The 24804-nt window shown below is 41.5% G+C and overlaps 1 protein-coding gene across 1 annotated transcript; it reads left to right on the top strand.

The window, feature by feature from the left end:
* The first annotated feature begins 1911 nt into the window (after nt 1-1911).
* On the top strand, nt 1912-23420 carry SPMIP4 (sperm microtubule inner protein 4). The gene is made up of 9 exons (XM_065627908.1): nt 1912-2045; nt 6840-7016; nt 9014-9082; nt 16070-16099; nt 17209-17393; nt 19160-19250; nt 20516-20616; nt 20832-20923; nt 23010-23420. The coding sequence occupies exons 1-9, from the start codon at nt 1912-1914 to the stop codon at nt 23418-23420; spliced, it is 1290 nt and encodes a 429-aa protein (XP_065483980.1).
* The last annotated feature ends 1384 nt before the right edge of the window (nt 23421-24804 follow it).

Here is a 24804-nt window from a genome sequence, read left to right as displayed (position 1 = left end):
TCAAATCAGGGTCTGGTGCTATGGATGACGGCTGAAATGCCAGGAGACTGATGAAGTGAAATTGGTGGCATAGATCCCTGCCTCAGTGGGCAGCTGCTGTCATGGAGCTGTAAAGAGAAGCTGTGAACTGTGGCACCTCCCTATGTATAAAACAGGAAGGGACAAAAGAGCTACTAGTCATAGGCCACAGCTGTAATTCTGGCAGCCAGAAATACATTTCCCAGAAAGGCTGATAAAGCTGGATAGAGAGGAAATTCCACTAGGGTCTGAATCGTGTGGACTCAAAACTGCATTACAGTACAGAGCCACAACAGACCTGTCGGAAGGGAAGTCTGGCTTCTGTTTCTTGCCCGTTTGCAGATTGCAAATCAATAATTCTGAACATTTTTCTCTTTGCAAGCCAGCAGTACTTGATTCTGAGTCATCGCTATGATTCCCATAGTGCTCATGTAGATACCATAGCAGACCACCCAACACTCTAAAAACTGCCAGCATGACAGAATTAATTTGAATTTTTTCATTTGACCATGCTAGATCAGCTTCTTTTCTTACAATACACATAGCCCAAAGCCTCAGACATCCTAGAAGAATAACAACATATTTCAAATATTTTTAAATTAGTTCCTTATTTTAATAAGGCAAAGTAAGATGTTTTGCATTTCACTCATGTGCCTGAGAAGACAAGAGTTAGATCAAAATACTCTTTTTGTCAAACCTTTGCCAAAGTCAGGATAGCAAATGTGTACGATGAATGCATATTGCTCCTTTCTCCTTGAGACTCTCCTCAGATTCCTCTTGCCATTCTAAGATCCACACCTAAAAGCTAGCAGACCATTAAGTGCAGAGCAATGCAGAAGTGGCTTAAAGGTATAACTCGAAAGGTAAGGAGGTGAAACAAAGGCCTCTCAGCCTTCTCCATGTGATGAACCACTGTTTTTTAGTCAAAAGGAGCCTTGTCACAGCTTGTGGAGAGCAGAGCAAATTCAATGCTTCCCTTTGTACCTGTGAACTTCTACTAAACGTTATTACACACCCTTACTGGGCTCGTCATAGAGCAAATGGGGTCCTCAGGAAAACCGGGGATTCTTCCAGAAGCAGCAGGGCACAGACGCAGGGAATGCTCTGCTGGCTCTTGGTGGAGGAGAGGAAGCAGCAGTGCTTCTTCATATATTAATACTTCCTCTAAGAAGTTGCTGGTGTTTTTTGAGAGAAGACCCTTGACGCTGTGAACCAGAGCTTCACTGGGTAGAAAGTACAAGTCCTGGTACTTTTTTCTCACATGACAGAGCAGCTCAGAGCAGAGGGAACTTGTTCCGATATAAATGCCTGCATGGCATTCTAGAGAGCAGAGGGTATTATACTGACCTAACACAGCACCTTTTCTCACAAAGAGCTAACCAACCAGTGCTCAAATACAACTTCACTCAAGAAAAGAGGACTATAGCACCTCCCCTCAGCACAGAGGTAGAAGACAAAAATCATGGCAATTAAGGAAAAAAAAATCTATTCAAAGTATCAGGGATTTAACTCCATCCTTTTTAGAGTAGGACTGGAACTTTACAGTGAATCCGACTTCACCAAGTGAGACTTCCACAAGTAAGACTTTCTGAGTACAAGTCCAAACTTCCTCCTCCCATTACTTGAAAGTTTATTTCTAGCTTCTGTTCATCAGTAACACAAAGTAACAGTATCACACCTTATTATTCTGCCTCCTTTTTTTTTATTTTACTTTGTAACCTGGTACAAATGACCAGTAGCAGTTGTAAAAGCAACCATTGTTTCCTGTTGACACTTGCCAGAATTAGGTGGAACTCATCTGTATTTTGTCCTTAGCATCCAGATGCACTAACAAAACCCTTGATATTTGGTATTTCATCCTTGCATCTTCCCCTAGAAGCACAAATATGAATCATGATGCTGCTACATGACCAGCCTCACTACCACAGAGAAACTGGGGGAACTGAAATCTTATTAAGAACCTACAAGTCCAACGAGGTACTAACCCCACTTCAAATTCCTTCTCGTCCAACTGTCTCACAAGACAGGTAAGAACAGAACTTGTAAAGGTAAATGATTCTGTCAAAAGTATTTGATATGCATTTGCTGTTACTAAAAGTATTTTCTAATAGTTACATTTTTCTGGAATGGCACAATTTTTTTTGTTTTAATGAAACAAAACGTTTTCTGCTTTGTACAATTGTCAGTTCCCTGGGAAATATGTTGATTGAAGCTGAAAAGAGAACTGCTAAAATATGTTACACTGTGCCCTCAGGGTTCAAAATCTCTTGAAACAGTTTTTGTAAAGAATAAAAACAACATGTATATTGTACTTCTAATTTGGAAAAATTAGCATATTTCACAAACCGATCATGAACATTTCTCATATTATTCTTTGATCTGCTCCTGGTTTGAACTTTTTTTCCCTAGATTACAGGTTGACCTAGAAATACAGAGATAAACTTTAAAATTTAAATTTAAAATTATGGGAAGCCTGCATTTTGCTTTCATAGCCATCAATGTGTAATCAGGAAGTTTCAGGAATCAAAGCATTTTTACTGTATTTTACAGGCCCTAATTATACTGTTATCTAAGGCACAGGATATGGCAGAATTCCTGTAGTTTTTAAAGTTCTGGAAAGCTGAACCTTCATGATTCTCAGTACTCATTACAAAACTTTTTGGATCTAAATTTCTCTTTTTCATATCCATAACAGATTCCAGAGTTAGCCTCAAGTACTACAGTATTCTTTCACGTGAGATTTTCTCTCTTTTGTTAGGAAAATCAATTCTTAGTTTTTCATCTTACTGACAGCCTTTCAGTTTACTACTACTGCTAACTTCTTCCAATATTTGTAACATCTCATTTCCAACATCCGAATTCCAGCCAGAGTATTTTGATATTATTGGATTATCACACTTGACAAACTGTGTCTTGATGCCTCCCACTTATGTATCTTCCCTGAGGCAAGTTTTTGTTCTATTCCTCATATTGTAAGAATTTGAGTGAATTTCCATCTGAATCATTTTAACTATTGACAGCCTTGAAAGTTTGCTGAATTATAGGCCTTAGCTAAATTTTAGTGAATGTACAGGAAAGATTCATGTTGGCTACATTGGATGCCCAGCAAAAGGATCTGAACACACCAGCAAAACATCTTTCAGATGACAATTATTTCAGACCCAACTCCGAAACACAAAAAAGAAATAAACATGGCCAGGTTGTAACATTTCTTTCCTCTGTGAACAGAAAAATCTGTATAGTAACAAAGGCAATAAGCTACATTTTTCTGTTAATGTAAAACACACTCACGTGAACTCACCAATTTATACCTGAAAAGAGGGTGGCTGCGTGTTTTACAATATCATGCATGTTTTTAAAATGGTGCCGTTTTTTCTAGTCGCATAATTAAAGGCAAATAAATAGAACACGGTTGTTGTCAGCTTCTAAAAATAATGTGTCCATGAATTTTATTATATTATCATCGTGGAGTAGAGTATTTGTTACCAATATTTGCATTGATAAGCAGTGCCCCTGAATAACCAGAGGCATGTATGTGTATTTGTATAATGCTAGGTTCTATATATACAAAGAAGGTACTCCAAGGATTTTACCCTATGATCAGATAATCAGATTCAGCATTGATATACTAAGATGATGTATATAGTTATTTATATGTTTATTGGGCAAGAGTTATTTTTTTAAAAGTTCAGCTATTCCCATCCCCCCCAAAAAATTCACTGAATTCCACATCAGTATGTTGCTCAGTGACTATGTCTATGTTGGCAAGTATTATAGACTACAGGAGAAAATAAGTAGAGTGAAACAGTTGGTGCTGAGGATCTGAGGTCCAGAAAAAAAAAGCATTTCAGGTGTTCTTTACTTTGGATTACCTCTAGTGTGATTCCAGCAACCGAGGCTCCAACTGTGGCTGCAGTGGCCTCCTGATGCATTCCTGGAGCACATCTTCCAGTTAATTTCATCCAGAAGGAACCCAGTTCATGTACTCCAAGAACAAGGCACTGCAAAATAGAGACTATTGGGAGACTCACGACAAAAGTGCACTCCTGATCCAAATTAAAATGACAGTGTGAATACACCCTATGCGAACTAATAGAGATGCAGGTCCTAATCCTGTCCCTCTAAGAACTCTCTTTCCACAGACTGTCTGGAAGCTGTTGGCAATGCACCCCCTCAGATGTGTTGGCTTCGTGCACTGATCAGATCAGTTACTGGAGCCCCTCACAAGCTCCAACTCTAAAATACTGTTTTCATACACTCTGGTTTGAGCTCCCCACAACAAAACAAATTTGAAGGAGAAAATGTAACTTTTTAAAAATAAAGGAGGCATTAGCAAATTAATGTTCTGATCCCAAAAGGTTAGCGCTTTTTTTTTTTTTTTGGTGAGAACAAAAGAGCCAAAAAGCTGGAAGTTGGCTGTCAGAATTCAGAATAAACCTACAGATGTGGAAGTTAGAAAGGGTAGCAGTCTCTATTAAATTGCAGACTATTAAGGATCGTTCATGGTACACTCTTTAAAACTTCGTTCAGCCTGGCCCTCATTTCATATTCTCTGGGCAGAGACACTTCTTTGTGAGTCCTTGAGATCTTCAGTATCACTGGATCAATATCAGCCATAAATGTTTCTTTGTGAGAAGGAGACTTAGAAACATTTTAAGCTTAACAAAGTCCTGTTTGAGATGAATGAATAATCAAACCTTTGTGTGCACTGCTTCTCTTTTCTGTCTAAGGTAAAGTGGTTGTTCTGCAACTTAATAACCTATAGATAGCCATCAGGAATGATTTATTAATGTTTTCAGTGAGAGTTGGCTTTCTTTTAATCTATGGCACATCAGATTCTTATTTTGGTTCATCATACAATACATATTGCCCTTTGCACCCTGGCAAAACGGATAAAGGAACAGCATTAGGCAGCAGCAGAGTAGCACTGAGCCACACGTAAAGAGCTCCATGGTAGGAGGGCACCACACTGCCAAGAAACCAAGATAACAAAACACAACACAGCAGCGCTGACTGTGTGTTGTAGCTCATGATCTCTCCCATAGATTTCCCGAAGATCTGTTTAGATACAGAGGACTCTGCCACAGTTTGAGTCTAAATGTACCCTGAGAAGTTTTTGTAGCCATTTATTTTTTCTTCCTTGAAAGCCTATACTCATAACAAAGGTCAGGATCATAATGCTCATGGAAATGCTCATAGCCACGTAATAACAAACCTGCTTTCCCTCACATTTTAGGAGATGTGGGCTCAGAGATGTTATTCTACCTTTGAATCAATATAAGACTAAGTCCGAATTAGAGGAACCTTACACCTGAAAAACACTGTAAGCCTGAATCCAGATAATAACTGCAGAGTGGCACTTTTTTGCCCGTATAGCTTAACAGAAAGCACCCTCTCCCTCCATTTCCAAAGCAGTGATCAACACTAGCAAAGTATAATGACATCTCTGCTTAAACAAGGATTCCTTTAGCTGATACACTTTGCTCCATCAGGAGTCACGCATCCAGAAACCTAGACTAGCACCACGCTTTGAAGCACAGGGCAGAGAAACCCAAGTTAATTGGGAGCGAGTTGGTGCATCTGCATGATTGACCACAGGCTGTGCTGGGAGAGCAGCGCAGTGGCTGCACCGCAGTCACAAAGGCACTGCTGCTGCTCTGCGGCCACGTCCAGCTGCTTCACTCTTCCCTAAGGAAACACCCAATATCAGAAAAAGGTGGTAATACAGACGAGTTCTAGCTAAAGCAAGAATCAGGGCCAACTAGTGATGGAAGGGCTCACAACAAACACAGACGTGGCTGCTGGTTCGCAACCCATTCACCTAAACGTCACTCTCTCTGGTTTCATATGAATGAAGACAGCACATCAGTAAAACATCCGGAGGGTGACCATCCCCATCACATACCACAGCAGTTTATTACTTCCTTGATAAGGTTTTCAGAAAATCGTGGACAACTAAGTCAAATTTAAGTCACTCACTTTGGCTCTCATGAATATGTCAAGTTGGAAGGGACCCAAAAGGACCATTGAGTCCAAATCCCTGCTCCTTGCAGAATTTTTCTCCTTAAGAAGATGGTTGACTGTGCATGTGTTCTCCTGCCTGGAAAACTGCTGCCACCCAAAAGAAAAGGAAGCTTTCATTTTCCTGAGAGTTCAGTGTCCATCTTTACAACACTGTGAACCAAAACTATGTGAGGTGAACATGCACCTAAACACACCAAACTTGATTTCAAATGACACAGATGTAGGGAAATGTACTGAATATCCTCAGGCACTAGCACATCCATGTGAAATGCCTGACACAGCTTGTATTCAGTGTGAACTACAGCTACTAAACAGTAACACCTCTGACCCCTCTCTAGAGATGGAGAGGGGAGGTTTTCAAAGGCACAAATAATACATTCTGAAATCAGTGGGAATTAGATGCTAAAGCTTCCATCTGTGCCATTGCATATATCCACTGTCCATATGCCACTTACATAGTACTGAAGGGACAGTGCAGGTATCTATGTGCTGGCAGCTGAGACACAATTACACTGTAAGATGTACATGCTGCATGTATATGTTCTCTTCTTTCTTCCTCTCACTGATCAAAACATAATAGACTTGATTCAGCCTTCATTAAACAATTACCAATCACCATTGTACTTACTTCTCCTAGTGCCAGTTCACCATAACAGCATTACCCAGAATAAGGCTGAGTAACTCAGAGCCAAGAAAATAAATCCAAGTTGTCATTGTTTAAAAGATTTCAAGTAACCATCACTGTTGCTGCCATTAAAGGACATTTGCGTGTTTTGTTTTTTTTTTTTTTCTTTCAGATACACAGAGTTCAGGAAATCCCTTCACTGCTGCAAGCTTCCCTGTGGAGCTGAAGGGGAGCACAGAGGAATTACACTGCCTGTGCTGCTAGAAGACCACAGGACAAAGGACAAGTCTCCATGTACATTTATCAAAAGACATCAACATTATGGTAGTGATGCATTCCCTTGGCCAAGGTAGGTTAGACATTTACTCCTCACAGTCAAAATGTTTATGTGAAGTGTTTTTAAAAAGAATACCAACAGACAGCTAACAGGTTACATAGCAATGTAGACTGAGATGTGCAAATATCTGCATTCCAAAAGTGGACAATTTAAGCTTCTGCTCTTTTCACAATGCCCTCAATATGAATGTGGGAATATACTGGTACCCACAAATCTCAGTGTTTTGCTGAAACACTTTAAGTTCCAAATTTCCTTTTTTTCCCCGATCATTTGATAATTATTTACTGTTGGTTGTTGTCTCAAACACCCTTCCTGACTTTAAAAATCTCACTACAGGCCTAACTTACAGCATCCAAAAATCCTATAGGCATAAACATGAAAAGTCAGTGCTCGGCTTTTTCTCCTGGCCTCTTACCACAACCAATTTCTTCTTCTGAATATAGTGGGATTGGTGCTACTTCCACTGAAACTAGTTCCAAAAGTTCTTGTTCATCATGACAGCATTAGTAAAAAAAAAAAAAAAAAAGCTTTGTGAAGGCAGAATCATCCTTTTTGATTTGCTTAATACTACTTTTTCCTATCTCTTCCCTGCCAACATTAAAAAAACAGTAGTGAGTAATAGTCAGAAGACCTTATCAGCCTGAGGAGAACATGTTGCTGTTTAGGGTTAACTCAGAAAAGTTCAAAAATAGCCTTCAGCCCTGCAGCCCTTGGAGAACAGGAATGGAAGATGCAGACTAGGCATCTGCATGGCTGTCCAAGGGTTAAACATGACTCAAAGGCTGGAAACACGGATTCCTGTCCTTGCTCTCCTCTGCATTACCACAAACTAGCCTCTCTGTACAATGATTATAGAATCATAGAATATCTCAAGTTGGAAGGGTCCCATAAGGATGATCAAGTCCAACTCCCTGCTCTTTGTTTTTGAGTAAGCGTTATCTGGATACTCCTTAAACTCTGACAGCCTCCGTGCCATGGCCACTTGCAGGGGAGCCTGTTCCAGTGACTGACCACCCTCTCAGTGAAGAACCTTTTCTTAATGTCTGACCTGAGCTTCCCCTGATGCAGCTTCATCTCATTTCCTTGTGTCCTATTGCTGGTCACCAGAGAGAGGAGATCAGCACCTGCCTCTCCACTGCTCCCCTTGAAGAAGCTGTAGGCTGCAATGAGGTCACCCCTCAGCCTTCTCCAAGCTGAACAAGCCAAGTGACCTCAGCTGCTTTTCGTAAGTCTTGCCCTTGAGACCTTTCACCACCTTGGTCTCTCTCCTCTGGACACACTTGGATAGTTTGATGTCCTTATATTGATGTGCCCAAAACTGCACATGGCACTCAAGGTGGGGCTGCATCAGTGCAGAATGGGACAGACCCCTCCCTCGACCAGCTGTGCTGTGCTTGGTGCACCCCAGGACACAGTTGGCCCTTTTGGCTGCCAGGGCACACTGTACCCCCAGACTTCTTTCTGCGGGGCTGCTGTTCAGACTTTCATCCCCCAACTTGTACATATAACCAGGATTACTTTTAAACTCAAAGACAGATGTGGTGCTGTCTTCAGATTCTTTTCAGGGAAAAGAACCATGCATTTTGGCTGGATTCTGGAAGCTCTTTGGCATCAGAAGAAGCCGGAAGTGATCCCCAAAATGTAGGAATAACTTAACTCCTTACAGGGTCAAAGGTTGGCACCTGCACCCATTCAAGGCATTCCCACAGCTCTGACTGAGTGTTAGGGGTGTGTGGTGAGGGGCTGTAAGGGCCAGGCATTCACAGGGGGAAATGCTCAGTATTCCCAGGAACTTTAGATTCAGACAGGGGTGCTCAGCACCTCTCCAAATCCAGCCCTGCAGGACCTAAAATTTTGAAGCCCAGGACAGACTTCCACACTGGCAACATCTAGGAGTTTTGATATTAAGGATTATCTGATAAATCAAGACAAAACTATATCCAGTTATTGGGATGTTTATAAGCAAATAGAGCATAAGCTTTATATACTTCTGCTTTCTCTTTGCACAGGGGCCTTCCCACAGACCAATACTATGTCACCCAGCTGAAAAAAAGTGATATGCGGATGAATGATGAACTGTAAGTTTAAACAGTGCATTAACCAGACTATGAATTTAGTGCTATAACAGCAAACTGAATATTCATTCCACTCTGGTGATATTATGCAGATATGATATGAAGTGCAGATATGATATGAAGTGCAGATACGATATGAAATCTGAAGGGCCATGTCCTGTAAAAAGGGATTAGCTAGTAACAAAGGAGAACAAACACAGCTGGGAAGGAAATTCATAATACGGCATTGTACCCCTTCAGTTTAGTATCTCTCAACAACAGTCTCCGAGTTTGCTTTACAGGCTGTACATATTTATCAACTTGCAATACTCAAAAATATTAGTCTTTCTACTAGTTAGAATCCACATTAAACTGAAGTAACTAAAGGAACCATGACACCATGTGTATTTCAGTCCATTTTGCTAGTATATTTATATATATATATGTATTTTTGGAGGAGGATTGGCAAGGATTATTTTCCTCACTGCTGCTCTCCAAGAGATGTGAGATTGAGTGAATTTGGATGCTACTGGAGTTTTGCAATCCAATATTTTGCCACTTGATGGCACCAGCAAAACGCTTAAATCTGACCAAACTGCTGAGATTTTAGATTAAGATAATTTAAAGTGTAAATGTAAATTCTTCAAAAGCAGAAAATGAACAAGTTACACCTCTCATATTAGCACTGATAACAACAGCATATTAGAAACCCGAGAATAATTCTGTGATGATTTCTCAGTTATCTTTATAGCGCTGTGAGGCACATTGTTTGACCCTGCCACTCTCCCTTTAGCCTCCCTGCATGTGAGGTACCCGCTCCCCACTTTGTATAAACTCAGACACTGGAGCAAAGCAGGAGAGCTAATTGTAAACAGGCCACAGAAGCTACACAAGGAAACCTGCAACCCTGCTCTTTGCAATCCACTGCTCTTTGCAGGCTTCTCTATTACCCCATTACAGCATGCTGCACAAACAGCAGTGTGGTTACCTACAACTGTGTACAGGCCAAAACTCCTTTTTACTGGGACAGCTTATGGCCTTTGACCAGCAATGCACATTAGAGGCATTGGCTGTGCTGCTTCTGCAGAATTTGATTACAAGCTACAAGGAAGTAGCAAGTTTCCACCCAAGTTTCTTCCTGCAAGTTTCCTAATCACTAAGTGACAAGAACTGCCCTGTAAAATAATGGAGCACTTTTACAGTTGTTTTAAAACCAACATTCACGTAAAGTGGGCACTCCCATGTTGCACAGTCAAGCTGGGTGGTTCTTTTATTACCTAATCTATCCCCAAGAAAATTTCCTTGACTGCTATGGAATGATGCTGGGGAACAATTCGATCCACCGTGACTGGCTAGTCAGGTAAGTGTCCTGTTATGTGACATTTATAGCGGTATCCCTTAACCAGCAGAAAACCTGACAGATTGTGGAGTAAAATTTAAAACTGCCCTTTGCGTGGGGTAGGAGTCCTACTGTGTCTTCAGTAATTCCTCAGCTGGCCAACCTCAAATGCTTCTTCGTGAAGGATGCTCTGGGACCCACTCACTTCACAGCAATTGTGTTCTTTGTCTCAGCTTCTCACCAGAATGCATCATCCATGTGCACAGGCTGAGGCACAGATTACAGCACCTTTCTGGGGATTTGCTTCCTTAAAAGGAAGCAACCAGGGACTGCTGGGACTCTATGCCCTTGTGCAAGTTGAATAAGGAGGAGTGAGGTTTTACACAAGAGCAGATCAAACTCTACACCTGTACATACTGAAAAGTACACAAACTTGGACTCTGAATATTTGACCAACAGCACATTGATGTACTTTCTCCATTATTTTGCACCCACATCTTAACCTGCAACATGCTGTGAAACACACACACACACAAAATCTTCCACATTCACAGCCCAAGGTCTTTCAGAGCAAACATTCTTCTTGCTGTCAGGGACTATTAAGCAGTGACAGCCTTATGGAACCTTTCCTGAAAAATACTCTCCAAGTAGTGCTCTGCAGGCCTACCTGGGAGCTATTAACACTCAGTTTATTTACCTTATAGCCTGTGAGGGCTTCTTTGAGCCATTAATGTCTTTTGTGGGAAATGAATTACCAGGCATTTGCAATAACTCTGTACACTTTCATGGGACAACTATGCCTTTGTCTTAAATAAGCACACTTCATATCCTTGTGCGGTTTTTCACTAAAATGAACCACTGGACTTCTGCAGATGTGCTTTTGTAAGTGCATTAGCAGTGGGACACATACATATGCCCTCCCAGTCAAATGTACTGGAGAGAAGTAGTTGCCTCTTCCCATCTAGAGGCATAATGAGTCCTCAAGTTCACACCAAACAAGACTGCAAAAATCCTGAAGGGCCTTGAAAAACACCCTTCAGCCACTGCCAGCAGCCCTAGTTATACACACACACATGCACTACATCAGGTTAGAGCATTTGTAGCTGTCCTCCCAAAGACAAGTAACACCAGTGAGGTTTTCGGTGGGTTCAGTGACAGCACTGAATGAATCAAAACTGGCTTTTTTTTTTTCCATGGGGGTATTTATCTGCTTTCACTGTTTATCATGCCACAGCCCACTTCCATTCCTATGGCTGTCTCCCAGTTCCTGACCCTTGGTGGTTCCCTGACCTGCACCTCCCTGACCAAGCAGGTTTTAAGGTTAGGCAAGAGAAGTGATTGTTTCCCTTTGAAAGAATAAAGGGCTGCAGAGAAAGCCATTTTACTACCATGAAACAGTCTATACTCCAGTCATAATTTCTTTCCTGTTAAAACCGGCAGGAGTGATACATCTTATTCTCTTCATAATTTACTGAGTTGGTGGGAAATTAACAAGAAAGAGCAACAAAAAGTTCTCTGGCCAGGTCTAGAAAAGAAGCTGAAGGTCATGAGGCTCCCCACACTGCATCGCCCTCAGGCCAACACCACACATGAGAGAAGAAACAGCTCTTCAGAGGCTCCTACCACGTGTCAGGGAGTAGAAAAATAGTGGGAAGTGGGAGCTCCTCCTGAAGGTCATACAGGTTCCAATGTATCTTTTATTACCATCACTGAAAAAGTGCACCCCTGCACCCAGTGCTCGGCCCTACATCAGGTGGGGAGCTGCAGAGCTACCACAGGTAAAGCTGCTATTTCCATATGGATACTCTCTCACACATGAAACTTGGTTTCACAGAATCACAGAATGTTAGGGATTGGAAGGGACCTCAAAAGATCATCTAGTCCAATCCCCCTGCCAGAGCAGGAACACCTAGGTGAGGTTACACAGGAAGGCATCCAGGCGGGTTTTGAATGTCTCCAGAGAAGGATACTCCACAACCTCCCTGGGCAGCCTGTTCCAGTGTTCCATCACCCTCACTGAGAAGAAGTTTCTTCTCAAATTTAAGTGGAACCTCTTGTGTTCCAGCTTGAACCCATTACCCCTTGTCTTACTGTTGGTTGTCACCGAGAAGAGCCTGGCTCCATCCTCGTGACACCCACCCTTTATATATTTATAAACATCGATGAGGTCACCCCTCAGTCTCCTCTTCTCCAAGCAAAAGAGACCCAGCTCCCTCAGCCTTTCCTCATAAGGGAGATGCTCCACTCCCTTCATCACCTTTGTGGCCCTGCGCTGGACTCTCTCCAGCAGTTCCCTGTCCTTCTTGAACTGAGGGGCCCAGAACTGGACACAATACTCCAGATGAGGTCTCACCAGGGCAGAGTAGAGGGGAAGGAGAACCTCTCTCGACCTACTAACCACCCCTCTTCTAATACACCCCAGGATGCCATTGGCCTTCTTGGCCACAAGGGCACAGTGCTGGCTCATGGTCATCCTGCTGTCCACCAGGACCCCCAGGTCCCTTTCCCCTACACCGCTCTCTAATAGGTCATTCCCCAACTTATACTGGAACCTGGGGTTGTTCCTGCCCAGATGTAAGACTCTACATTTTCCCTTGTTGTATTTCATTAAATTTTTCCCTGCCCAACTCTCTAGCCTATCCAGATCTCGCTGGATGGCAGCACAGCCTTCTGGCGTGTCAGCCACTCCTCCCAGCTTGGTGTCATCAGCAAACTTGCTGATAGTACACTCAATTCCCTCATCCAAGTCGTTGATGAATATATTGAATAGTATTGGTCCTAGTACTGACCCTTGAGGCACTCCACTAGATACAGGCCTCCAACCAGACTTCGCCCCATTGACCACGACTCTCTGGCTTCTCTCCTTCAGCCAGTTTGCAGTCCACCTCACTACCCGATCATCCAGTCCACACTTCCTCAGTTTTGCCGTGAGGATGCTGTGGGAGACGGTGTCAAATGCTTTGCTGAAGTCAAGGTAGACCACATCCACTGCTCTGCCATCGTCAATCCACCTTGTTACGTCTTCATAAAAGGCTATGAGGTTGGTCAAACACGACTTCCCCTTGGTGAAGCCATGTTGACTGCCCCTGATGACTCTCTTATCCTTGATATATCTTAAGATGGCACCAAGGATAAGGTGTTCCATCACTTTCCCAGGGATGGAGGTGAGGTTTATGCTTCTTTTATCCACAAGTGTTTGATAAGTGCCCACAGTGCACTTCTTGCTAGGGAAATGGGATGGTGTCTATCTGGACCGCTACCTGGATTTGTTCTGAACCTTTCCAAACTGGGAGCATAAGTCCCTCCAGCTTGAGTCTGACTTCTTTTCAACAGACTGATAGACTCCATATCCTCTGTGGACTGAACATAAGGGGGCAGACAACATAATACTGAGCAACTGTTTCTTGTGTGATACTGGTAGACTCCAGCAAAAATCTACTAGAACTCCAGTGAAAGCATCTCAGTGCTAAATTTGGAAAAGCTGCTATTCCTTTCTTCCCTTACAGTCAGAGCTCTACTTTTCTATACTCCATCCATTCTGGGTGGACTCAGGCTTGATTAACCCAGTCTGTGTTTTGAAAATCTAAGGAACACTCTAAACAATTGTCTACCTTTGAAAATGCAAAGCTTTGCTGGCTGTTACAACCTGAGCTCACAAAACTTCTCTAAATCATAGTAGAGTTATGAAAATGCATGTTCATCCTTAGTTTATTGCTGTCTTAAGTTTAGATGTTACGACGAAAAGTACTCTACAAAAGTACTTTAGTTCTGCCACGCCAGAGCACAAAGCAGACAGACTGGCCTTGTTTTTGCACATTTGTATCAGGAACACGTCCAATTAATGCACTGAAGAATGTAACAGTTCACATTGTAACACAATGTGAATTGAAATGGAAACTGAAAATACTTCTTAGTGTTTTTTTTCAATCCACATTGTGTTACAATTGTAATAAACACTAAGAAGTATTTTCCTTCACATCTGCAGCACTAGTAGACATACAGCACCAGTTCTAACTGTAGAAATGGAAAACCAATGAAAAGTATCTGTGGAATAAACTTTTAAAGATTGCTGTTCTGTAAGCATAGCTATTTATGTAAAAACTTTCCATTTTCACAGCAGACACAAGGTTTCCATCAGAGTCCCAGGTCATTATAAATGTAACAATATACAAATGGTTGTCAGATTCCACCACTTTGAGAAAGTCCTGTTATCTTTGTAACATCACACATTAAAAGCAGATCTTTTGTTCAGCTCAATTGAGGCATGAGTTATGCTGTCAGGGTAACTTGTGAGATATCACACCTCATGTTGATTGCACTTGAGTCCCATGGCATCACAGCACAGATTTCGCAATGAAATGCATGACTGCATGTTGCATCAGAACATGTGGAAAAAATTGATCTGGCACTTGAAGTTTACCTTCAAAACACCCATGCTAATCTGGAAAGAAAGAAACACAGGACTGTATTTAAATGCTTTGAGCAAGGGGGATATTTCATCTTTGCAACTGTGCAACACCTATTTTACAAAGACTAATTCAACGGTGGAGTGGCCAAGTTGCAGCTCCTGAGTCACAGGTGACGTGACCAGAGCGTGGGTGCAGCTCCCCTGGCACGGCTGTGTCACCAACCAAGCTGCCGAGCAATCCCAGCTGTGGGAGGAAGAGATTCCCAGAGGAACTGCTCAGTCTGAAATGATGGAGTCCACGCGGGGCCCGTTAACATCCCGCACGGCTCTGTCCTCAAACTGAGCAACAGGAGGACCTCTGAGAAATTATCGGCATCTCCTGCTTGGGAATGAATCTGGGACATCCCTCTCTTCACTGAGAAAAACAAGCGGTTTGGGCAATATGAAGATTTTGGTGGATGGCTTGTAGAATCAAGAAACTTTGTGTGATCACTGTACAAATAATAAAGCTTAAAAAAAGACTATCATTAGACAACCTCTCCTACTCATATACGGTAAAGACCCTTTCAAGCAAGACCTGGTAACTAAGCCTTCCTCACAAAATACATCAGACTTCCAAGCTCCAGGTGAACCACTCATTTTTTTTCAGACATTTTAAATATTTTTTTTCATTATACCACAAGGAACCATTAAACAAATTCATCAATTTTTTAATCTTAGACATTCATCTGACTTGGTGCAATTGCCAAGAGACTCTTAGCTAGCCTCAGTGATTAAATTCTTGCCCTTTAAAGTTAGTGTTTTCTTCTGATCGCATTTTTTAAATTTACTAGAGGCATAAAATAAGTCTCCATGGTAAACTATAAATAATTTATAAGCATGGAATGAATAAGTATTTTCTCTGCAAGTAGAGACAGGTCATGTTTTCTGTTTCGCATTACTGATAAAAAGATTTATTTTTACTAATAGCACATGCCATTGTTAATTAATATAGAGCTTATTACACAAAAGTATAAGAGGATAAATTTTTCCCTCGCTCCTTCTAAAAAGACATTCTGCACATGACTTGTTCCTGGTGCCTCTTCACTCTTCGGCACCTGGCAACACAATCATGTAATGAGCAGTATCAAGGATATTGCCTGCACTGCTTACATACGGATTTGTTCCTAGTGTATATTGATTGCACTGATTCAGATAAAATGCAGTGCAAATGAACATGGATCACTTCACGTAACTTATTTATTATTTTTCTTCCCTAATATAGGCTTCATAAACCACCAGACAGTTCAGCTAAGTAAGTACATTTCACCTACACTACATTTTATTTTTCCTTAATGAAATAAAAAAGCGAGTTGTTCCTCTTACAGCCGTAACTGCACAGTGCAAGTTCCTTGGCAATAAGCAGCAGCAACACTAATAGGTAAAAAACTCTCTCAAATTAAGCACGTAACGATAGGTTTGGCAGGTTAGCGGTGTTTGTCCAGCACACCCACTCTCCTAACAAATACTGCCTATGGGCTAATTGGGTTTTCTGGGCTGTGTTGTTCATGGCCTCTTTACCTCACATGTCTTAAAGTGTTTGGGAGCATCTACCAAGCACAGCTAAGGGATCTAGAATATGTATAAAGCAGGTTTATGAGACAGAAGCCTCAGAAAAGCCCAGCTTGGTAAAGACATCTTGTTATGCCATCATGCGCAGCCTCAGGAATTGAATTAATTTGGCTCCTGCATAACAAGGTTGTGACTTTGGTCTACACAGCAATTGGGGAAAGGCATTTGCTCTCAGTAAGTTGTTCTATGCAGTTGTGGTAAAGTTCAGGTATCTTTGAAATTGGGTCCATCTTTTTGAAATACGCTGTAGAATAAACCACTGCTTTCATTTTCCTCAGAAGATTTCAGGATTCCCCTGATTTTAATAAGTTTTTAAATTGTTCTATAATGAAAAAACAAAAGCTGAAAAGAACAGCCATAGGAACATGGAGACTCCATGAAATCCTGGTTCTCAGTATCCCATAAACTCTCCAGTTTAGCTTTATCCTCCTTCCTCACAGAAATAAATGTCTTTTTAGAGGCAAATTTTGATTTCAAAAGCACAAACTCAGTTACTATTAATTGGAGCTGTGCAAGAATCAGAAGTCCAAATTTTCCTTCCCTTAAGCCACATAAAAGTAAACACGAATTCATATGACTGATTATGTAAAAAAGCTGCAAGGGAATCATTGTGAACTCTTTGCAGAGTGCAAGCAAGAGGGAATTAAAGAACTACGATATTGCCTTTCTGATTCTCACATCTCTCTCACTTCTTGCAAAGTGTCATATTGAATGCTAAAACTCTGTGAAATGCAAAGTGAGAAAATTTTCCTTTTTTCTGTCCTTCTTCTTGCCAACTCAAACCAACCCAAGACCACTGTGCCTGCCGTTTCCCAGCTCTCATCCCCACCAGACACACATCTCTAGGTACGCTGTGTTCCCAAACTTCAGATCACCTGAAGACCGAGACACCGGGGTCTATGCAAGCAGTCATCAGCCTTTCCATCCCAATATCCCTACCAAGCCTTTTGATGTGGTTGTTCTGGGGAAGACCGGAGGTAAGACCACCCTCTATTGGTTCACCATTTTTCTTGAAACTTACTTAGAAGCACTACTGAAGTCATGACTCTTTTGTACTGAAGCTTAACAGAGCTAGACTCTGAATATATAAGTGGTCAAACTAAGCATCTTGGCTTAAACTAGAGCTCTATGTGCTGACAGTATCAGTCTCAATGGAGGATACCTCAGCACTAAGAATTATGAATAAACCCAACTCACATGAACACCTTGTAGCCTCAGAAGCCAACAGAGCTATAAACATAGCTGTTAATCCCCACAAAAGCAAGATGGATCATTTAGTGTATCTGATGCCTTCTGTCTGACAAAATAATTCTTCATAGTCCAATAGAGTACAAGAGAAAGGCAAAAAATTCATAAGTGGTATGAAAAACCAACAATTTTGGGGCCAAAGTCATGCCTGCCATACCTTTGCTGAGGACAACAGAGGTACCCCTGAAATAAGGGCTCAATGATTTAAAGTATCTTATCACTACACAGATGGTAGAACAAGGTCCAGGGAGAAAAAGCAACTCTTTTTCTTCCTTATGAAGACTGAGATGATTCATTATTTACAGAACACCATGTAAGCCTTCATGAGGTGTTTGTTTTTAACCCCAGCAGTATTTTACCCTGAGAGTGTTTTACATAATATATTGGAGGAAAAGGGCATGAACTTTTTCCTCTTATTCTGCTTTTCCCTGGAGGCATTCTCCTACACTGGGATTTTGACAGGTACTTTGTTTCGGAAGACTTTAAAGATGACCTGCATGAAGTGATGAGGAGCCCTTGGCAGCCGCTGACCACGTAGGGTTATGGGGGATTTGGGACAGGAGAAAGCCAGCACCTCTGTGTGCCATGGCAGCAGCTGCCAGGAAGGGGTTGGCAATAACTGCGTGAAACGGAAAAGCGTATGCTGGCATGGATAAGCAGCTTTTCAGCATAGGAAAAGCTGATAGTGTTAAGTAGAAGGTCAATTTGCACTAATTAGCTGCCATTCCCAGTCATCGGCACAGTGCTGTACAGTTATGTATATAGTTGGGTATACTAACCATTTTTAGTGGAGTATTGTCCATCCAAACCCAAAATCTTTCCACAGAATATGTAATGCTAGGAGTAGTCATTGGTCAATTTAAGAAACACTAATCATGTGGAGGTGGGCTTACAAAGCCTATTTTTGTACAACAGGAGGATCATCGGAGACCAAGACCTATTTCCAGCAAAGCTTTGCACGTTCAGAATTACTGGCTAAGGCTGTAGCTACCACAGGCACTCAGAAAATACTTTAACTTCATTTGCTGTTCCCTCCATACGGTTTGTCTTCCTCTGAGATCAGGACACTCCAGCTCTCAGTGACTGAAGGAGAAGTCTCTGGTTAAGTACAGATAACCCAGACCACACTCAGGTGACTTTTGCCACTGGAAAGTTGTATTTAAAAGCTTTGTGCCCTTTCTACGTCTCACCTTTACAAAACTCAGAGTAGATGTTATGCAGTTAATGCTGACAGCATCGTTGTGAGGTAAATAGGGAAACTGAGGCAGAACTCTGTTCATTTTGTACCAAAAGAGTGAAACTGAGTTCTGTCTGCAGATCCATGAGGTCGGTCTCCAAAAGCAGAAGAGACATTAGCAGCAGCTCACAGAAAGAACCTCTTCCAGCAACACAGATGTCTTCATAGTGTGCATACATCTCCAGCTTAAAATGCAGATCCACCTGTCATTATGATCAATGGTGTTCCATTAGAACATGTTAAATATTTCCTCTATAGGTAATCCATATAGGCATGAAGTTGTCAGTATCCTCTCTGACTCCCAGAAGAAGGCTGTGCGCTGGCCAGGACAGCATGGATACTTCCAAGTATGTAGTTCATACAGAAAAGAGCAAAATGCCTTTTTTTTCATTAAACTCCCCTGCATCTCTTTCATGGGAGACATTTTTACACAGAGAGCTCCTGTACTGTCCCAAACACTTGCAGGCCATGAATTAGGCATTGTGCATACAAAGCGTGAAAAGCTTTAGAAAGAGATTTCAGCCACCTCAGCAATATACAGGATGTTTCAAAAAGATGGACCCAATTTCAAAGCAACGGGGATTTCAGATTGGGTCCATCTTTTTGAAACATCCTGTATAAACAAGATCAGGAGCTAGCAGACTGTCCTGTGACTGAAGTCCTTTAAGCACTAACTAGCTCTCATGATCGTAGCCAAGCAGCTCTGGAGAAAAGAACTAGAACAAGAAGAAGCAATAACAGCTGCTGACCACACATTTGCGGGGGAGGGGAGGTGCTTTATTCAGAAGCCCAGATGATGCTCTGCAGCCCTTCAGAGAAATGTGTTTGGGCAGTAGTAGATCTTTGCTCCTCCTACCTCTCTGCAAGTCCTGCCAACACACTGACAGGCTGGTGACTCTATTTCCATGCCTCCAAGAAAACAGATGTTCTCTTTGTGGACAGTCTTTGACTTCAGCCTTGCCTTCCACAGTGTAAGGAGGGAGACTGGGCTGGTCCATAAAAGAGAAGAGTGAATTTGTTCATGAATGATCATGTTTCTACTATTCTTCAGCTTGCCTAAATACTAGCTCTCTTCCCAAAGGGATGTAGCCCAAAGTTTGATGACAAAAGTCGTAAGTAGAAAAAAAAATAGCAGTGAACAAAGAAAGATGCAGCCTTTGTAGACACACGGTCTTACAGACGTGGCAAGGGAAACAACAGTGGCAGTCCATTTTAAGGCAGTCTATAAATGTGACTACAACATAAAGCTTATATAGCATGTAATGTTCTGCCTAGGTGTGGCTACCATGGAGAACTTGATTCCAAGTTATCTGAATTGAGTTCAGCAAAATTATGTACCTGTTATATCTTCCACTTGAGTAGTAATACTGTACTGAAGACAATTTTCCACCACATTTTTCCTTTTATTAGCACTTACTAAACAGATAATCAGGGGAGGGGAGGGTGATGCAACACGTGTTATTTCAAACCTTTAAAATAGTCTTTTCCATCCAGTGCACATATCTGGTTTATGCCTTACTTATGTCCTCTCATCCTTCAGCTTCCTAAATTTGCTAAAGAAAAGGGTCAAATATACTACCCAAAACCACCGAAGACAGTGGCCCCCAACTCCACTCTTAATGAGCTAGAACATAACCTCTCTGCAAGAACAACCAATATGCTACGGAACACTGAAAGGGCTCTGGGGATCACAACGTACAGCCGGGACTTCACAGGTAAGCATTTTTTGTTAAATTAATTTACTTGGGATGACAATGAAAGGCCACAAAATGTTAGCTCGTTAAGTTCTCAAAGAAATCTGGTTTTTGTGATTTGGTAACAAAAGCCACACAAACTGTAAATTATCTGAGTTTTTTTAGGGGGGCTGTGCATTAATTCTAATTTTCCCAACCAATAACAATGTGTGACAACAAAATATGTCTCCATTAAGGAAGAGGTCCTATGAATCCCCTTATCCTGGATAACTACTACTTGAAAGAAGTTGGCAGATTAACTGGAGAAGTAGGTGACGATGTGGAACTAGTAAGTACTGCATTTACTAAGCATCTCATGCTTCCACCACAAGTAATACTTGCAAGAGTATTACCAGACTCATCAAGCAGAATTAAGCCTGCCCTTTGATAATACTTAAGTGGAGGGCAAGGCTCGCTCTAAAACAGAGGCAAAAGTTCAGAATACTAAACCAGTCCTGACACAGCTGGTTGACAGAACTTCTGTAATGGATTAATGACTTATTCAGGGTTTGCAGAGGGGAAAGTTATCTGCTTATTTTTTATCTTATCATTTAAAGTTGCCACTGACACATGACAGCAATTCAAACAACCTTTTGCCTTGAGAAGTATGAGTAACAGTCTCCATAAAACTAGTTGGCAGTTCTCATGTGAACAGTGCAGAGACTGCAACATTGCATAGATGTTCAGCTGGTGTTAATCAGGACAATCCCACTGAACTCACCAACTCACTGTCTCCACTGCACGTTGTGTATTTGATAAGTGGTGTAGTACCATTGCAGGCTCTTGCCTCCTTACTGACTATACCAGTTTAAGTTCAGCAGAGTTTCCATGACTCATCCTCTTCCATCTACATGATTTGCCTTTCTTCCATAAGGGTGCATCAGTGACATTATCAGATGCTATTTTAATGCAAATATTTACTCTAAAGAATGTATAAAACTATATTGGAAAACTCCATGCTTACTGTCTCCAACAATTTTTATATTCTGCATAGCCTGTAAAAAAGTGAAAAGATACTACTTGTATGAAATGCTACTCATCCAAACAAAGCATAATGTGGTATATAAGTACAGCAAAGCAAGTTGAGCTGCTTTTTGCTAATGCAACATTATCTGTGATGGCTTATGCCACTCAGTGACACTTCCACATTGTTATGCAAAGTACATACACACATTTAATTTATTCTAACCGACTAAGGAATTCTGCAGGTAAAAGAGAAGGAACAGATTCCTACTCACCCTGCCACAGCACTGCTGGCTTTACAGCACTTCCGAGTTCAAACTGCATAGACATACAAGAAGTAGGGCAACTAAGTAAGATGCTGTCATTTTCTTATAGTCCAAAAATGGCCCTGGATAAAAAGTCCCCAAATTGTCCCGCTTTTCTTCCTATTGGATTAAAATAAAATAAAATAAAATAAAATAAAATAAAATAAAATAAAATAAAATAAAATAAAATAAAATAAAATAAAATAAAATAAAAGTCCAGGTAAGGAAATCCCTTTTGAAATGGCATTTACAAGCTACTGATAATTTAATCCTTGCATCTGAAATGGAAAAGCTGTCTACCTTTTTCTCCAGTGTGATGAAGAAACAAATGTTTCAGTTCATGATGATCAACACTACAAAGAACAGTTTCAACAGCTGGCCTCTGGAAATGAAAATCCAAACCAGCAGCTTGAATTAATTCAAAACTGAGCAATTTTATTGCCCTCCGGCTTCCAAAGCGTGATTGGCAGAGGCCTACCCTGGGCCATGCTGATTTATCTGAACAACATTATTCCACTTAAAACATACACACATTAAACATCAAACACTCAGAATGTTCAGCACGGTAGCTGCTGAAGTCCATTCTTTGGCTACAGGACTCAAATATACTTTATACAACATGGCTTTGACTCTGCACCAGTATCTGAACCCTCAACAGTACAACTGATTAACACAAGGTAAAAGTATTCAAGCAGTGAGTCAAACTGTGGTTGAGGGAGCTAAAAAGCCACATCCCAGTGAGCATCCTCAGTCCCACTTGCAACAGTTCCTCAAAGAATTTAAAAACACACCAATGCAAATCACCATTTATACCATCATACTGCTTAAGAGACCATAAATGGAAGACAGATGCTTACAGAAGAAAGGAGAAGAGAGCACAAGACATCTGTACCCATTTATATCTTATGCATTGGGGTGGAGCAGAATATTTTCCTTTCCAAAGCATAAAGACTAGCTCTAAGCTCGCTAGGTGGCAAGGCAGTAACAAATATCTGGGCTGCTTCCCTTTGCCTGGGAAACCCCAACTGAGCCATTTCACTAGCTGTAGTCCCTGCTAAAATAAGAGACTTAGATGACAGTGTAAACCCTGCTCCTTTCTCTATACAGGAAGAAACATTTCTGTCTAGTCTCTCACAAACGAGACCTCTTGAAGGGCGCACTGCACGTCTGCTTCAAGGTCGACGCCCCCGTGAATCAATTCTGCAAGAACAGCATTCCTGCCGTGTTCAGACGCCAGGAAGGCCTGAACTCAAATCCCTTCCAGAATCTGCATGTCAGTTTGAACGGAGACCAGAGGACGGGCCAAGAGAGACGGCACTGCCTGAATGCATCCCCAGCTGGGAGGCTCCTTGGCGCCAGCCAGCACTGCTGGAGCTGCAGCATTCCTTCTCTAAGACAGCAGCACACAAACGTCTCCATGATTCCATCAGAGGAGAAACAAAAGACCTCACAGATAACATTACTGGGGGAAGTAGACACACGTTCTATGGTTTCAATGCTTTTTATTTCTTTAACTGACATTTTGGTCCTTTAAAAATAGAGCAGCAAATAAAAAGTGTCTCAATACAAACTGTCTGTCCTTTCATAAAGAACCCAAATAAATTCAAACAGTAAAGAGAAGACCAGCTAGGGCAGCCCAGGGACATGTGCAGCCTATTTGAGAAGACTAGAAGAGCTCGTCTTGGTCTAAAGGCTGTGAAAACATAACTTCTTGAGAAACATATTAGTGGGATAAACACCAGTTAGGGAAAGAGCTGGTTCATTAAGGGCCAAATGGATTCACAAATGAGAGTTACAGTCTGACTAGGAATAAATTTAGGCTGGGCATCACAAGATGATTTTTAATGCTCACAGCAGGGAGGTTCAAGATTAGCACTTCAATAGATAAGGAGAGGACCAGAAAGCCTGCTATTTTAAAATGGACCTGACCAGTTTATGACAGGAGTTATGGCATGGTGGCCAGCAACATCTGGGGATTGTAGCTGGTGACCCAACAAGGCCCTTTGCAAGCCCTCACAGGCACCAAGGACTCTCTGCTGCTCCGCAGCGAGTCAAATTCCAATAGTGCCAGCACTGCCACACACACAGAGGGACAAACACAATGCCTGGGAGCTATGGAGTCTCTTTGTGCACAGCACATTCCCAAAGCCTCCAGTTGACCATGGCCTCTCCAAGCCAAATTCCTACGTCAGACCTCTTGTGACTTGTACTTCAGACTCATCTCTCTCCTTTTTTACTTGCTGTCTACGACAGGAATGTTTAAGAGAACAGGAAAGGCCATAGAGACTGTACTTAAACTGCAGTGAAGACTGGCAGAGGGAGAATGGGACGTAGCATTCACTGCAGGTCTTTGAAAGAGCTTTAGAATGAAGCAGGTAAGCTAGAGAAAACACATAATCTTTTATGAGGGGTTAGCCCTAGATGGCTGGAAGTGGTCAATATAGTAGCTATGGATTAATAGCGGGCATTAACTTTGTGGCTACAAAAATAGTTAAAAGAAAGAGATAGGGACAGCTCTGCTGCTGTGTTGTGCTTAGTGAGCTGTTCAGGATTCCTAAAAAGTGTGAACAAGACCCAACCAAACAAAAAAGTCCCAAATGCAATATATTTAAACACCTTACATCATTTTTTAAACCTTTTGAAAATTAAGCAGCAAAGGAAACTTTAGTGGAAAACTATCGCATGGATTAGCAACTGTCTTTGCAAAAAGATTGCATGGAATAAGCTTAAACTGCTGTTCTCTGTATGCTGACAGATTAATATTGCTCCTACCCAAAATTCAGGAACATAGCTAACATTGGTTCAATGAATCTCTTAAGGAGCTGCAACCAAGTGGGGATTAGACAAGCAGAAACAGCACATGGACATTCATTGGGGTTTTTTAACTGCTTAATTAAATGAG

This window comes from Caloenas nicobarica, chromosome 2, assembly GCF_036013445.1.
Source record: "Caloenas nicobarica isolate bCalNic1 chromosome 2, bCalNic1.hap1, whole genome shotgun sequence".
Lineage (NCBI taxonomy): Eukaryota > Metazoa > Chordata > Aves > Columbiformes > Columbidae > Caloenas > Caloenas nicobarica.
The sequence above is the reverse complement of the archived record's forward strand: the minus strand, read 5'-3'. Positions and strand labels throughout refer to the sequence as shown.